The following is a 15,315-nucleotide window of genomic DNA, read 5'->3' on the forward strand; positions in this document are numbered from 1 at the left end:
AGCAAACTGAGGGGGCTCAATCAATAGGTTTTCTTGGATCTACTATTTGTTTATATCATAACGTCAAGAAAACGTTTTTTGAATTTTTAAAGTCATAGATGCAATTTTTGCCAAATTCTAGTTGTCTCTCTGCTAAAAAGCAAAGTCCATAAACTAACTATTAAACCCGTATTATAGCAAACTGAGGGGGCCCAATAAATAGTTTTCTTGGATTTATTAAAAAGTTTTCAATAAAAGGTTGAAATAACGTTTTTTGATTTTTGACGATCAAAAAAGCACTTTTGCGACTTTTTCGTTTTTTGAGCAACTAGACTAAGAACTAGACTATAAACAACTAGACTAAGAAAAAGTCAATTTAAGCTCCTACTGAGTTCTTCTATTCAACTAGTAATTATACTGTCATGTAGATTTTTTGCGACAAATTCAGAAAAATGTTTTTAAATTTTTCTGATGCAAAAAATGCTATATCGTTTTTTCGTACAATCTGTGTGGTTTTTATTGCTAAATGCTGACATGTGGGTTCTCATGGCTATTTCTTTCATAAACCATCGACAAAAGCTCGTTGGGGGACAATTTTCATGTTTTTGAGATTTTTGTCGCAAAAAAAATTCAAGTTTTTTAGATACGTCTAACCGGGGAAGGGACTTCTGAGGTGACGTCTGGAACCTCGTGTAATCATCTTTTGTTGACGTCTGCAACCAAAAAAATCAGGCCCTCTTGATTGGGTGACGTCTGCAACCAAAAAACGTCATGCCTTCTTGATCGGGTGACGTCTGGAACCCTTGAAAAAAAAATTCTTCGTCTTTGGTGACGTCTGAGACCAAAAAAAATTGTCCTGTGGGACTTTTCTTGCTGACTGACACACTATCTGTTACTCTACTATCGGTGTGTGTTTCCTCTCCTCATGTTTTGTTCAGCTCAATTTCATCTCTCTGCTCTTAGAAACATCTCAGTCGCCTTGTGATCCACAAAGAAGAGCTGTTTGTTAGACTGGCACGTGGTTATTATCAAGGTTATGTGTTTGTTTTTGTTGTCGTGTAACTGGTGGTCAGGTAGACCTTGGCACGGTTTTTTTGTCTTGGGGGGGAGGTGGGGGGTGTCACCCTCTTTGTTAAAAAAATTCCGTCTGAGAAGGTAGACTATGTTTCTTGATCACGTCTAGGTCTCCAATTTATGTAATGAAACATGTATTCTAGAATTTTGGTTGCTCTTATTTGGTTGCGACATCTTGTCAGATGTTTTCGGGAAAGATTAACTCTCAGATTTTTGGCGGTAGTTTTAATCATCTGCAAAATGTCATGTTTTTCTTGAGTTTCCAAGGTCATTGGGAACATGCTTAATTATTAGTTCAAGCTAATTTCTGAAATTGGGCTTATGTTTTGAAGTTAAATTGAGAACATTGAACGAAATCCAAATGAAGCGTCGAAAAGCGGTATTTTTTACATAAAAGTACTTAAAACTCTATATAACTCAATCAAATAAAAAATAAAGACTCCGTGAAGCAAAACAATTTTAAAAAATATAAACAATTAAAACGTGAGCTCGCAAAAAATCAGAGAGAGAAATAGAGCTTTTAAGCTTGCAAAAAAGTTGCATGATATTTTATCATTCCTCCTTACAGGTACCGAGTGTGATGCCAGAGTATACGCCAGTGGTGAAGCTGATTTTCATGTGCAGCTTTGAAAAGAAGTCTACCTAAGCTTTGAAAAAGTTTGAAAAGAAGTCTACCTAAGAATAACACAATGAGAATTGAATTTTTAATAGCTCTCGAACAAATTCTGAAGCAGTAATTAAGTAAGTTTTTTAAAGCAATTGATTAAGCTAGTGTTTGTTTTATGCAAGATTTGACCCACTTTTGCTCTTTTGTCCTAGAAAGTTTTTTAAGTTTTTTCTCGTAGTTTTTTAAATAATTGGCTACTTGGTTTTTGCGGGAAAAAGCTCGGTTTTAGATGGTCACTACCAAAACTTTTTCCTAACCGCAAATGGTTAGCTGAGGCAATTATTGGTATCCTGGTCTTTTACCACCAGAAGTATTGTTTTTCTACAGGTTTTTTACGACTCAAGGAAAACTATTTGAATACTACAGGTTTTTGCAACTCGAAGAGGAGTATTGGAATTCTAGAGGTTGTTTACCTGAAGAATTTTTGTTCATGACGGTAATTTTGACTTTTGTTTTCGAAAATTGACTACTGTTTTAGAACGGTAGCCCACTTATGAACCCTACTTATTGCCTCTAGACCAAACCAACCCCACCCCCTCATACCAACCCTCCCCACATACATACCCCCTTCATATACCGACCCCCTTCCGGCCCCACCAACCCACACCCTTTATCTAAAAATTTCGTCGTCTTTTTGTTCAAAACGCGTTAGTTCTATCAGAAAATTAACTTAATTCCTCCGCTTGAAATTGCTGTTTTAGGTTTTAGGACTTCGGTTTAAATTTAGAACTACAAGACAACCACCTATCTATGAGTGCGTGCTCTTAGTTTCTCTCATTTATATTGCGAAGCAGCACAAATCAATAGGCCGCAGTCTCCTACTAAAAGTCTAATGAAAAGCGCGACAAAATTGGTGTCGTTTTCCGTTTGAAATCTTATTAGTCGTATATAATGGCCTCCTATGACGTCCTTTGAACCTTTGAAGCAACTTAGTGAGCTTCTTTGTCGCCCTTCCTCAAAGCTACCCACCCCTTCTCCCGACCCATGCATGCTGCAATAGATTAGAGCTCCCAATAATCGTTCGGGAGCAATTCTTCCGACGCTAGTCGGTTTTGTTTAATAATTTTAAGTAAAATTTCGAGCTTCTGCATTCGAGAGAATTTGGCAATTTTAACTGTTTATCATTCGTATTAATTCTTAATCCGCCTGAACAAAGTTTTTTCCGGTATTTCAAGTAATGGATATATAGTTTTCGGCAATTCATTTTAGTTGCTGGCTATAGCAATTTTCTCCTCCCTTTAATCATTTTAATTCCATTTATCCCTGATTGTATTTCAGCAAAGCGATTTGACTCGTAGAAACCGATGAACTCGAGGTGCAATAAGATAAGGCGGGCGTGGTTTTTTAAAAAAACTTTTTGAAACCTAGTCCAAAAAGTGCACTGCACATTGGAGTTTGCGATTGCATAAACTCATGCTATGCTGTTGGGCTGTTTTTGAGATGTTCGATAAAAGTGTAATGATTTTTAGACTGGTTCTTTACGGTTGTTTGTTTAGTTTAACATTTCTTTCAACTTATGAAGTTGAAATGGGTTTGCAATTTGGATCGTTTCTAGTTGCTTTTGAATGATTATCTGTTGCCTCAACCGACTTCAAAACAAAAAGTGTGTTGCGAACGTAAGAAAATCTTAATTTTCTGAGTTTTATCTTTTCAAAAATAGTTGCTTCAAATAGAAGGATAATATTCATAAAAGTAAATATTTTCTTATAATAAAGTATGATATTGATTTTATATTGTCGGCTGATCAATTGCAATAAATGTTTGCCGTTTTTTTATAAAAAGAATTTTCCTGGTCGCGCTTCTCTTCAAGAGTAATTATTCCATTCAGTTATCTTGTGGAATCATGAACATTACATAAAAGCTCTCGCAGGGACAACCAGTATTGTTCCGTTTTTCATTCATTTACTATGCATTTTCACTTTCTGAAGCACATTTCAGCTACATCTGTGAATAATAAAACGTAGTTAAAGATCTTCATTAAGATGCAATCAGAACAGCTGCTCTATCCACACATTGTTAAGCTTGAATTATAAATCAGGTTTCAGTTGTTGATAAATTTGGTATTACTATAAGCTCACATTTTTCCATTATTTCACAAACGACGTCTGTGAGACAGGTTTGTAGAGAACAATTGTATAGTTGGGCGATCATGAAGCGAAAGCGATTCGCAGATCTACTCTTCGTGGTGTATATTTGTCTGATTTTGGCTCGATTAGTTCGCGGAAACCCTGTAGACCTGATTGAAAAGGTGTACACGGAAGCGGAATACAAGGAGGGAATCATAACTACTTCTCTCCCCTGCTGCTCCCTCAATCTGACGCTAGAGGATTATCAAAAAATTGCAACTGGACCAGTTGACTCTGCTCAAGAAATGGGAACGCTGCCCTTCATTTGGCTGGCTAACTTGTACCACGAGGCAGACTTTCTTCAGATTGACTTGCGTACCGTGTACGTCATCACAAGTGTACACAAGCGGGACATTTTAGGACTGCCTGATGAAAACAAGTTGGAGGCGCACGCGTGCGCTTTTAGTAAGGTAAGTGTTGCTCAACCGAAGGCGAGATACCCAGTTTTCTATGTTAAATGTCTGTGGCATTGTGGTTAGTAATTTCCATTTTACAATTAAAGCTGATGAAACTATTATAGCAAGCGTTTGAAAATTGTCCTCACTTAAGAGAACATCGAACTAAAGATTGACCCCAATTTTTGGATAATGATAAGATTTTCAATGTTACTGTTTTTTATTGTAATTTTCTTGATGTCGTGATTGTAGCTTTGAGTTGTGCACTCGCTCGCTCTAAGAGCCGCTTTACAAGTAATAAGATACTATCAGATTCGCGGCTGCATCCAGAATAAATCCGAACAGTACACAACCTCGAAAATGATAAAGTAAATCAATCGCAGTATTATCGCTCTTGATTTACCTATTAGTGCGTATAAGTCTCAATTTATTATTAATGGTGATTAAATAGTTAATTATGAAGTCCAAACTATTATAGAGTTAAAAACCCGTTAACCGATTTAATGGTTATCTAACTTATAAAACACTAGATAGAAATAAATGAAAAGCTCTTCGTTCTTAAGTCAGCGGAGCTAACCGAAACTTGTGAGCTGCACAAATTTGTACTTACTAGTTAGAATTTCAGGACGAGCGGGGTTTGTTGAAAAAAGTTAGAGTTTAATATTGGCAAAATATGTTGTTAAACTTATCACTGAGTTGTTAGCTGAGTTTATTATTAATGGTGATTAAATAGTTAAATATGAAGTCCAAACTATTATACAGTTAAAAACCCGTTAGCCGATTTAATGGTTATCTAACTTATAAAACACTAGATAGAAACAAATGAAAAGCTCTTCGTACTCAAGTCAGCGGAGCTAACCGAAACTTGTGAGCTGCACAAATTTGTACTTACTAGTTAGAATTTCAGGACGAGCGGGGTTTGTTGAAAAAGATTAGAGTTTTAATATTGGAAAAATATGTTGGTAAATTTATCACTAAGTTGTTAGCTGAGTTAGTGTGACTGAAGGACTTTGAAAATTTTTCCGATTTACTGAACCGACTGAACTGCAAGGTTTTGGGATTGTTGTGTTTTTTCAACTCAGGGTTTTCTCTCTCTCCACTTTGTTTCGTGAGAGAACCATCTGTGTCACGACAGAAGGGTTGGGGGTGAATCATTTTTTAGTTACCGGATTGTGTTTATAACAATGGTAAAACACATGACGATATCTGACGTTGCAGGGCAGGAAGAAAATATTCATCATAGAAAAATACACAAGGAACGGTGATTCAGGATTTGTTCACCACGTTTAGTTTCAAGGACATTTGGTTTCAAGTAGTTACTTTTTAGAAGTACCATGTGGTACAAAAACCACGGAGCCAAAGTTTTCAACTGTGACTCAACTCTAACTCAGCTTTTAGTGACCTTGAGAATGTTTAAAAGTGTTTGAACTAAGGTGTGCTAACGGTTACAGCTCATCCCGATTTTAGGAACGAAGTAAAAATTTTACTGCATTGGTTGTACATTTTGGAAAATATAACAATAGCATGAGGTTTTTACAAAATAGCCATCACCATACGACATAATTTTATTCAGATTTATTTTCAGCCATTTTTCTCTTCAGTTTCTTTGACTTGTTTTTAGCCTTCTCTAGCTTCGCCTCAAGCTGACGATTTTTCTTTTGCATTACAGCAACTTGCTGTTCCGCTTTTCTCGTCTTTGCTGACAGTTCCAAGTTCGTTGCAGCGTATGACTTTGCCAACTGAGCTGTATTGGTTTCACTTTGACTCTTTAGGCAATAATCGTTGCCTGCTGCTCCTGTTGTTTTATTTTCTGTTTTGAGCTGTTCGACTTGTAGTTGGAGATCTTATTTCTGTAATTCTAATTCCTGTTGAAACAGTTGTTGTCGAAACGAAGAATTTTTGGCCACTAGTGCAGCGTTAGAAATCTCGTAATCGGCATTTCCTTTGTCAAGGAAGGCGGTAATAGCCTCGTATGAATTTTTGATATACGTGCACAGTGCTTTATTGTATAAGATGTAGCTGTTGTTCTTATAGTCACGATCTCCAAACGTTTTTTGAATTTGGTAATGAAAAGTCGCTAATTATCGGGACTTGAGAAACAGGAACTTCATGTTCTGGATGCAGGGTTTTATTTTGAATGATGGTCTTGCCTTTCACGTTGAAGTAGTTGTATTCTGGCTTCAGGCTGTATTTTAAACTATTGACAAATCTGGGGTTTTCCTTGTTGATTTGTTCTTCTGTGACTCTTTGGGTTTCTAGACAAAGTTTAATATTTCGGCGGTCTTGTTCGCTCAAAAGATCATCTATATTAGAGAGGCGGATTGCCTTGCCACTATGGTTTTGGATTTTCCAATTCGATATTGGGTCGTACGTTTGGTTATTGGGTACTGGGAGTTGGCATGTTTCCTCTGGGTGCATATTGTAGATTGGCTGATAAAATGGCTAGGTTCGTTGTTGTTGGACTAAGCTTGAAGGGCTCAAGACAGATTGCATTGCTAAAAAATATGTTGTTAGCCAAATGCTTCCTTGTTTTAATAACTGGTGGTTTCATTTATTTGCTAATCGCAATCCCACCACGGTAAAAAGGAGTTTTTTGTTATCTTAGCCTTAACCTACCTAAATTTAGAGCCTAACCCGGGCAGCTGAGACCTCGCTAAGATCTAAAAGTGAATAACATCGTTAATTAGATAAAACATAAATATTGCTAAAGTGAAAAGTTTTGGAAACGTACAGGGCACTCAGGAATCTGGGATATACATAGATAGCAAAACTGATGGTAGGGATGTAAGCTAATATGAGGTGAATGGTTTAAAGATAACTGGATTTTTATGTTAAAGCATTTATCACATTGGTAAAAGAAAACAAGTGGAAAGAGGTACATCTGTGTATTACACAGTGGATAGTGTGTATTTTTTCTATTAGCGACTAAATGTTTATAACAATCTAGGCATATAAAGTAATCTAAATGATTTTTTGTGCGGTGAAGTTTCTCGAACCGTTTGCAAACTTTGAAAAAATATTGCAAATACTATTCCTGTTTGTGTGACGTTTGTTTGAGCATGCTTATTGTTGAATGTGGGTTTCCCATTTTTAATGGTGTTTTCTTACCTTGATTTGTTTTTAGCTCCAGGGGTCGATGGGAGTTATAGGTTGGCTGCATAAGGGGCATGATGTCAGTGGTTTAATACATTCATCGCAATAAAAACTATCTTTGTGAGTATAAAAGTGAGATAGACGGATTTGATGTGTTTCCTTTTTGATTTTTTCGCATAATTCTCATTGGAATTAAGAAATACTGACTGCATAGTTTGGTTGATTACAGACTGGACAGTCTGGGTATTTCCAATAATGGAATAATTGTTCTCTACATGAGATGCAACCAAAGTGGGCTGGTTGATTTTTGGGATTCGCGTGCATCATTTTGAATTTTCTACGATGGGTGTCACATATGGGGCATTCAAAACGGTCAATCGTAACTGGACTTTCAGGGGGTTTTGAGGTAAGCCAAGTGAAGAGATTTCTGAGGATTATAGTTTTGTTTTGCTTAGGGAGCTTAAAAAAGGGTTTGAATAGAAATAGGGAATATGTCCTTTAAATCAACAAGGCAGTGGAAGAATTTCCATTGTGTGTTTTCGGGACATACTTTGAATGTACCCTTTTTGTTTGTTTCCCATCCTTCATAATGCACAATTATGCAAGGCTCGATTTCTTGGAAACCAGTCGAAGGGCTTTTGAATATAGTTAAAACGGACCAGTTTGTCCGCTTTGTAAAATACATTGTAAATGTAAGAATGGTTAAATTTGGTCAAGATTAAATGGAAGTGTCGTTAAAATTGAAATAGATAGTGTCAGGAATAAAAACCAATAGGGAGAATTTTGTAGAACAGTAACGTATCCGTCTTCCCAGGAATTTAAATATTCAAAGTGAATTATTAGAATTGGTATGAGGGCGTTGTCAAGTTTTGTGAATGATCTTTGGAAGTACTGAATCTGTACTAATTTATTCTGGTAGGGCAGTATCATTTTTGTGTTAAGCTTTAGTTAAAAATTAGTGAATCCGAATCTATCAATTTTGGTACACATGGGGAGTTTTCCATTATGAAAAAAAAGTAGTTCCAATATTTTTGAAGTGGGAGAGACGGATATTTGCCAAGACCCATGGGTATCAACTTCTTGAAAGTCAATTAAAATGAAAGGAGCTAGAAGTGGATATGATTTAAAAAGCGCGTTGAAAACGTAAAATTTCAACTAGTTTCCCGTTTAAAACGAACATATTTAGTTTTTCCAAATGAAGTACTATAGATTATTGAGAGTATCAGGCCAAAAGCTCGGATTGAGGTTGGCGAGGAAAACAAAGAAGTGCCAATGACAAGAGTCTGGGACTAAGGTAATAAATCCACTTTCGCAACTATCCCAAAAAATCGATTTCGACTATCAGTTGGGGGATCAATATATTGTCAGATGAAAATGTTCTTGAAGAACCGCATAGGGACACTATACGACCTTTATAAAGAAAATGCATTAATGTTATTGATGGGTTTAATAAAAATTATCTGATAAAACACAATTTTGTAGAGTGCGGGAGTGACTACCGTTATTAGGAAGCAATCCACAAGAAAGACTGTGATAGGGTTCAGGTAGGTAGTTTATTTTAATTGTTAAAGTTATGGTTAGTAGAATAACAAAAAGTAAGTCTAAAAATGTAGTATAGAAACAAATAACTTTAATATCATAGAACATGATTACTATTAGGAGTATTAACTTGATTATGATTATATGCAAGATGACGTAGATTTGGAGGAGTCCAATATTTTCGATTAAGGGCTTTTTAGTTATGTATAATTTGTCTACATAGGACAACAATCCAGAAAGGCATCATGGAAATGAAAAAAGACAAGAAAACCAAACTCTTTGAAATAAGGGATTTCTTCAGGTGTATAAGTATTGGATGATGATAGAGCTTGGTTTTTCTGAATTGCAATATAATACATGCAGAGGGTGCAGAAACTGACCCTAGCAGTTGCGAGTAAAGAAAATGAGAAACTTATATAAAAAATTTTTCTATATTTATACATAAATTGGAGTTATAGTGTTTTCATAATAATCAAAATCTACACCAATGTCTACGAAAGTTATATTAAAATCTATTAATGCACGTAATATTTTGTAATAGTTTGAGTTCCTAGGATAGACGATTATGTCTAAAAGATCTTGCAAATCCCGAAAATGGAATGAAGAGACTCGGATATGAATTATAGGATGTAATATAGGCAAATGTGAAAAAATTATTTGTCCTGTATATCCTTCAAAGCGAATAAATAATTGATTAGGTTGTCGTACAAAGAATGGAATCATTTGCGTAGGGGAGCCATCACATTAGGTAGGAGTATTACATTGAATTTTTTGTTTGATTTTTCCAACGTCGTACTTGTGTTGCGAGTATACGTCTTTGTTTTGAATTAGTGTTTCCATCAACTGTATTAATTTCTGATCGCTAATATGTAATTGGCTGAAATCAAATTTTTTGAGGAAAATTTTATCTGTTTCTGAAAATTGATTTAATATGACCGGTTCAATTTCGATTGGGCGAAGAGTGTCTTCTGCTTCGACCCACGGCTTCAAGTTTTTCAAATCATCAATAAAATCAGTTTCCAATTCATAGTTGTCATTAAAATCGTCGGTTTATGTTCGATTTTTGGCGAAATGTAATTTGCGCTTACGTGGAACACTTGATCCCAATCTGTGTCACTGGTCATGAGAAGGTCAATTAAAGCAAGGTTGTCTACAACAGAAAACTTCTTTGGTTCCATTTGAATATCCTCTAGAGTCTGACCTATGGGGCCTTTAGGAATGACAACTTTGTTATTTTGAAGGCTGTTTAGCATTATTGGTAACTCCTTTTCTTTTTGGAAACATCTTACATTGTAGGTGTAAATTCCTTTTCTTTGTAATTCTGTTCCAATGATGAAGGGGGTTCTTTTTCGGAAGAAGTCGCTTGTGGGTTTAACAGAGATGACACGAGTTGTTTGGGGTGCTAGGTGAAGCTGAATGTCCATGAAAACTTTTTTGTAGATACATACATAGGGGAAACTTTTAGTTTGATATCTACTGAGTGATATAAAAATGTCGGGATAAATTTTTAATTAAATTTTTGGTGTTGTTATGTCAATTGATTTGGTAGAATGATCAAGGAAATCCATTCCCAAAATATTTGGTTTACATCCGTTTTCGGCCGAAACCCAAGTTTTTACGTTCACGTTGTATTTTCTTTCTATGTCAAATGATGAATTAAATGTTATGTATCCCAAAAGTTTAAGTTTTTCTCCGTTGACGGCAACTGTATTAGTTTTGGTTTTGATAAGATTTACTTTTTGTGTTTTGCATAACTCACTATATGTATGGTAGTTTATAATGGAACTTGTTGAGCCTGTATCAAGAAGGAACTGGGTTTCTAGACCGTTGTTAATATTCTTGTCTCCGACGGGTTGGTACAAATTAATGTAAATGTGTTTATTGTTAATATAATTTATATTATTAGATTCAGAAGATGACAGAGACTGATCTAGTTTAAGTTAGAGTGATGGGTTTTATCATTGCTAAATTACGAACTAAAGTTGTTATTCAAGAAATGCACACTTGGACTTCGATCGCGACTGTTATCTCTTGAGTTATAGTCATTTTCGAGTCGGTTACCTTGTCTGTTCTGATTGTTTTTCCGTTCAATTGAATAGCTTCGATGTCTTTGCTCGCTATTAGGCCTGTCCCTATTACTATTTCTCTCAGATCTATGTGAATTCTTTTGATTTTGTCTATATCGAGAATCATAACTACCTGACCGGTGTCTATTTGAGGGATTGTAATTGGAAGCATGAGGAGAATTATTTCTGTGATTAGAAGTGTTTTGTCTTTTGCTCTCATTCGGATGATGGTTTCGTCGTTGGTCGTTAATTTTGGAGTTATGGGGTTGTTGTACTGGCGATCTACGTCGGTGTTGGCGACAATTATCTGTAAACCTGTCTCTGGTTTTCGGGGATTGTCTATTTTGTTCTTTATTTTCTTTGTGTTTATAACAATAAGCAACTGTGTGGCCAGATTTTCGGCAATTTTTGCAAAATCTGGTTTGATTTTGGTTCATTCGGGGGTTGTTATTGTTGTAGGTTGCATTTATTCGGTGATCTTTCATTAAACGTGTAAGTTCTTTGAGCTGATTTTTTTCCTTCAATTTCTTATTTGCTATCCATGCTGTTAGAAGGTGTATCTGTGATTTCACTACTAACTGCAAAACTCAAATCTTTTGTAATCTCTAAGTTGTTGCCAGGTTGCGCCTGCATTCTCTATCAGAAACTGATGTGCTTTCTGTCTTAGCGTGGGTGTTGTTAGTCCTCTAACAAAGTACTCCAAACTTTTACTTTCTCTAAACGCGTCATTAAAGTCTGGGTGATGCCAACCCTTTTCTATCGTTTTTGTTAATCTATGTACATAACTTTTGATGAGCTCATCCGGTTGTCTTTTCAGGCTTTCAATTTCAATTAGCTTTCGGTACTTATCTTTTTCATCTTTGAACCGAGTCACAAACTGATTCCTGATTTCATTCCAGGCTAACGCTGGGTCTAGCTATTCAAACCACTGGGCCGCTGGTCTTCGCAAAACTGAACCAAAAGTGCTCTTTGTCTATCATCTTAAACTGCAGCTTGACCCGCATCATCAGGCCTAGTTCCAAGTGCAAATTGTATTTTTCTAACTAAAAGACTGATGAAGTCTTGCGCGTCCTCTGAAGGGTCTAGTCCGGTAAACTTCTCAAGTGCGTTATCAGGATATGCTATTACGTTTGCCATTATCCGATTTTATTAAAAATATATTTAGAAACTTTTTTGTTTAGAAAAGGATTTTTTTAAATAGAAACGTAAACCCTATACCGTTTTTGCTTAAAAAAAGTAATTTTTGTAATAGGAAACTTAAATTTTATTGTGTTATTAAATTGTTTAGTGTGTCCTGGTTTGTCTTAGCGTTCTTATGATTCAGGATTATTGTTGATGTTTACAATATCAGCGTAGTTATGTGATGGTATCTCAATGTTGCTGTTAGGAGTGTTTAGTAAACTTAGTACGTTGAAAAAGTCAGGGTTATTCCAAACGTAGGTAATAGAAATGTTTTCGAAAGAAGCTGATTCAAATTTTCAGAAGATTGCTAGATAAGTGCTATTGTTTGTTGTGAACCGTGTAATTTACCCAATTTATTATTTGTTGTAACTGTTATATTATGATGCTCAACTATAACAGTTGCAATGTGCTCCAATAAGACATTTATTACAAAGTAAATTTTTGTTTAAATTTCTTATATTCTACTAGGTTTATCCTTTTTAATTAAGATTAAGACAATAAATTTTGTTTTATAATTTTTTTTATAACGGGTAAAGGTAAATTAATAATGGTTTTTTTTGGTGATGTAGCTGAATTAGAACGCGCTATTTGCTATGAGAAATCAGGCTTTGCTAGCTTTTATATATGTTCGACTATCCCCGTCTTAGGCCTATGGGTTGGTTCAAAAGAGACTCGCAGCCTCACCCACTCAGGCGCCAGCTAAACTTACTAACAAATGTGGGACCTCTCGCGTATAGGACTAGAGAACTGCATTCAGTGGATCGCATCATAATGTTCAGTGTGCAATGAACAATGCATGCGTGGGGAAGATTACCTAACTTGTGACTTACTTAGAAAGCCTGAAAACCTATAAATTTGAAGTGCTAACAGTAAAAGTTGTGAAAAAAAACTATAGCACGTTTTAATTCAGCTATCTGGTAAGAATTTTCTATGTAATTTTTATATTAATAAGGAGAGTTAAGAACCTGTTGCCCTAATAATATTTTAGTTGATAAATGATTAAACTGAAAAAGCAACAAGGTTTATAAACCTAGAAAAGCGCTGGACTGATTTCGATGAAGCGTTGTAATTGCGGTGTACACGCGTGTTGAATTTTAAAACCGTGTTGAATTTTGATTGAGCTGGACTGATTTCGATGAAGCGTTGTAATTGCGGTGTACACGCGTGTTGAATTTTAAAACCGCATGATCAGTTTATTAAAAATGAAATATCAGTCGTCATTCTTCCTCTGGGCGCACCAGTTATCAGATTCGGGGCTGTATCCAGAAAATATCCGAACAAAACACAACCTCGAAAATGATAAAGTAAATCACTCGCAGTATTATTGCTCTTGATTTACCTATTGGTGCGTATAAGTTTCAATTTATTATTAATGGTAATTAAATAGTTAATTATGAAGTCCAAAGTATAATACAGTTAAAAACCCGTTAATCGACTTAATGGTTATCTAACTTATAAAACACTATATAGAAACAAATGATAAGCTCTTCGTTCTTAAGTCAGCGGAGCTAACTGAAACTTGTGAGCTGCACAAATTTTTACTTACTATTTAGAGCTTCAGGACGAACGGGGTTTGTTGAAAAAGATTAGAGTTTTAATATTGGAAAATTATGTTGGTAAATTTATCACTAAGTTGTTAGCTGAGTTTATTATTAATGGTGATTAAATAGTTAAATATGAAGTCCAAACTATTATACAGTTAAAAACCCGTTAACCGATTTAATGGTTATCTAACTTATAAAACACTAGATGGAAACAAATGAAAAGCTCTTCGTAATCAAGTCAGCGGAGCTAACTGAAACTTGTGAGCTGCACAAATTTTTTTTACTAGTTAGAGTTTCACTACGAGCGGGGTTTGTTGAAAAAGATTAGAGTTTTAATATTGGAAAAATATGTTGGTAAATTTATCACTAAGTTGTTAGCTGAGTTAGTGTGACTGAAGGACTTTGAAAATTTTTCCGATTTACTGAACCGACTGAACTGTAAGGTTTTGGGATTGTTGTGTTTTTTCAACTCAGAGTTTTCTCTCTCTCCACTTCGTTTCAAGGGCCATCTGTGCCACGACAGAAGGGTTGGTGGTGATTCATTTTTTAGTTACCGGATTGTGTTTATAACAATGGTAACACTCATGACGATATCTGACGTTGCAGGATGAAAATATTCATCATCGAAAAATACACAAGGAATTGTGATTCGGCATTTTTTCACCACGTTTACTTTAAGTGACAGTTGGTTTCAAGTAGATACTTTTTAGAAGTACCGTATGGTACAAAAACCACGGAGCCAAAGTTTTCAAGTGTGACTCAACTCTAACTCAGCTTTTAGTGACCTTGAGAAAGTTTGAAAGTGTTTAAACTAAGCTGTTTTAACGGTTACAGTATGTTTTTTGAAACAATAGACATAAACTGGTCTCTTTAATATTGGTGGAGGCGCTCGATCGTAATGAGTGAAGGTGTTCAAAAGTTTGCATATAAAGACCCGATTGTGGAGACAATTTTTTCTGAGCAAGAAAATAATTTGTTTCAACAGATAATAACTACATCCGTTTCCACGTATAACAGACGCAGAACCGTTTATATTGTACAGCTACCAAAACCAAAAAATCAGAGAGTAAAAATTGAAATTTTTGGACTCTGAACCGATTTAAACAAAGCAATTGCTTGCTTTCATTCAACAACAAAAATTTGACCGACTGATGATTGTACCCTTTCATTTACACATTAAGAAATATTAAGGTAAATTTACTTAAACGGAGTTAAGGAGAACCGTTGATAATGTAAAAGTTAAGGTAATGTAAAGGTTTTTTTAAGGTAGTGATGCCTTAACTTTTCAGGTAAAATTAATCTTAGTTAAGGTTTTTTAAGGAAAGGCAAATCTACCTTAACAGTTAAGGTGAGTTAGGACGTTTTTTAAGGTAAAATTACCTTAACTTTGATTAGTGTGTATGAATTTTTGAAATAAATTTTTCAGTTTTCAGCAAACAAGGCAAAGGAAGTACCGAAATCATTGATCATAGAGAATAAAGAAAAAAGTGAATTATAGGAAAATAGAATGTGAAAACTAGATTCAATAAAAATTTGAAAAAAAGATATAGTTCCTTGAACACACACACATTTTATTTTGACGATTTAAACTTTTTTTTGGTTTTTAAGCAGTTTCAAAAAAATTTTAAACCTGATTATGCTATTAATAGC

The 15,315-nt window shown here is 35.1% G+C and overlaps 2 protein-coding genes across 2 annotated transcripts in view; both read left to right on the forward strand.

The window, feature by feature from the left end:
• LOC142341507 (protein farnesyltransferase/geranylgeranyltransferase type-1 subunit alpha-like) overlaps positions 1 to 15,315 on the forward strand; it is a 351,573-nt gene that overhangs the window by 141,098 nt on the left and 195,160 nt on the right. The gene's annotated exons all lie outside the window — the stretch shown is intronic.
• The window catches only part of LOC142341505 (uncharacterized), a 126,834-nt gene continuing 115,244 nt past the window's right edge, over positions 3,726 to 15,315 (forward strand). Inside the window, exon 1 of the mRNA XM_075392484.1 lies at positions 3,726 to 4,256. Coding sequence (XP_075248599.1) covers positions 3,870 to 4,256 — 387 coding nt within the window. The 5' untranslated portion in view covers positions 3,726 to 3,869. The remainder of the gene's footprint in view (positions 4,257 to 15,315) is intronic.

This window comes from Convolutriloba macropyga, chromosome 6 (genome assembly GCF_964194025.1).
Source record: "Convolutriloba macropyga chromosome 6, txConMacr16.3, whole genome shotgun sequence".
Lineage (NCBI taxonomy): Eukaryota > Metazoa > Xenacoelomorpha > Acoela > Convolutidae > Convolutriloba > Convolutriloba macropyga.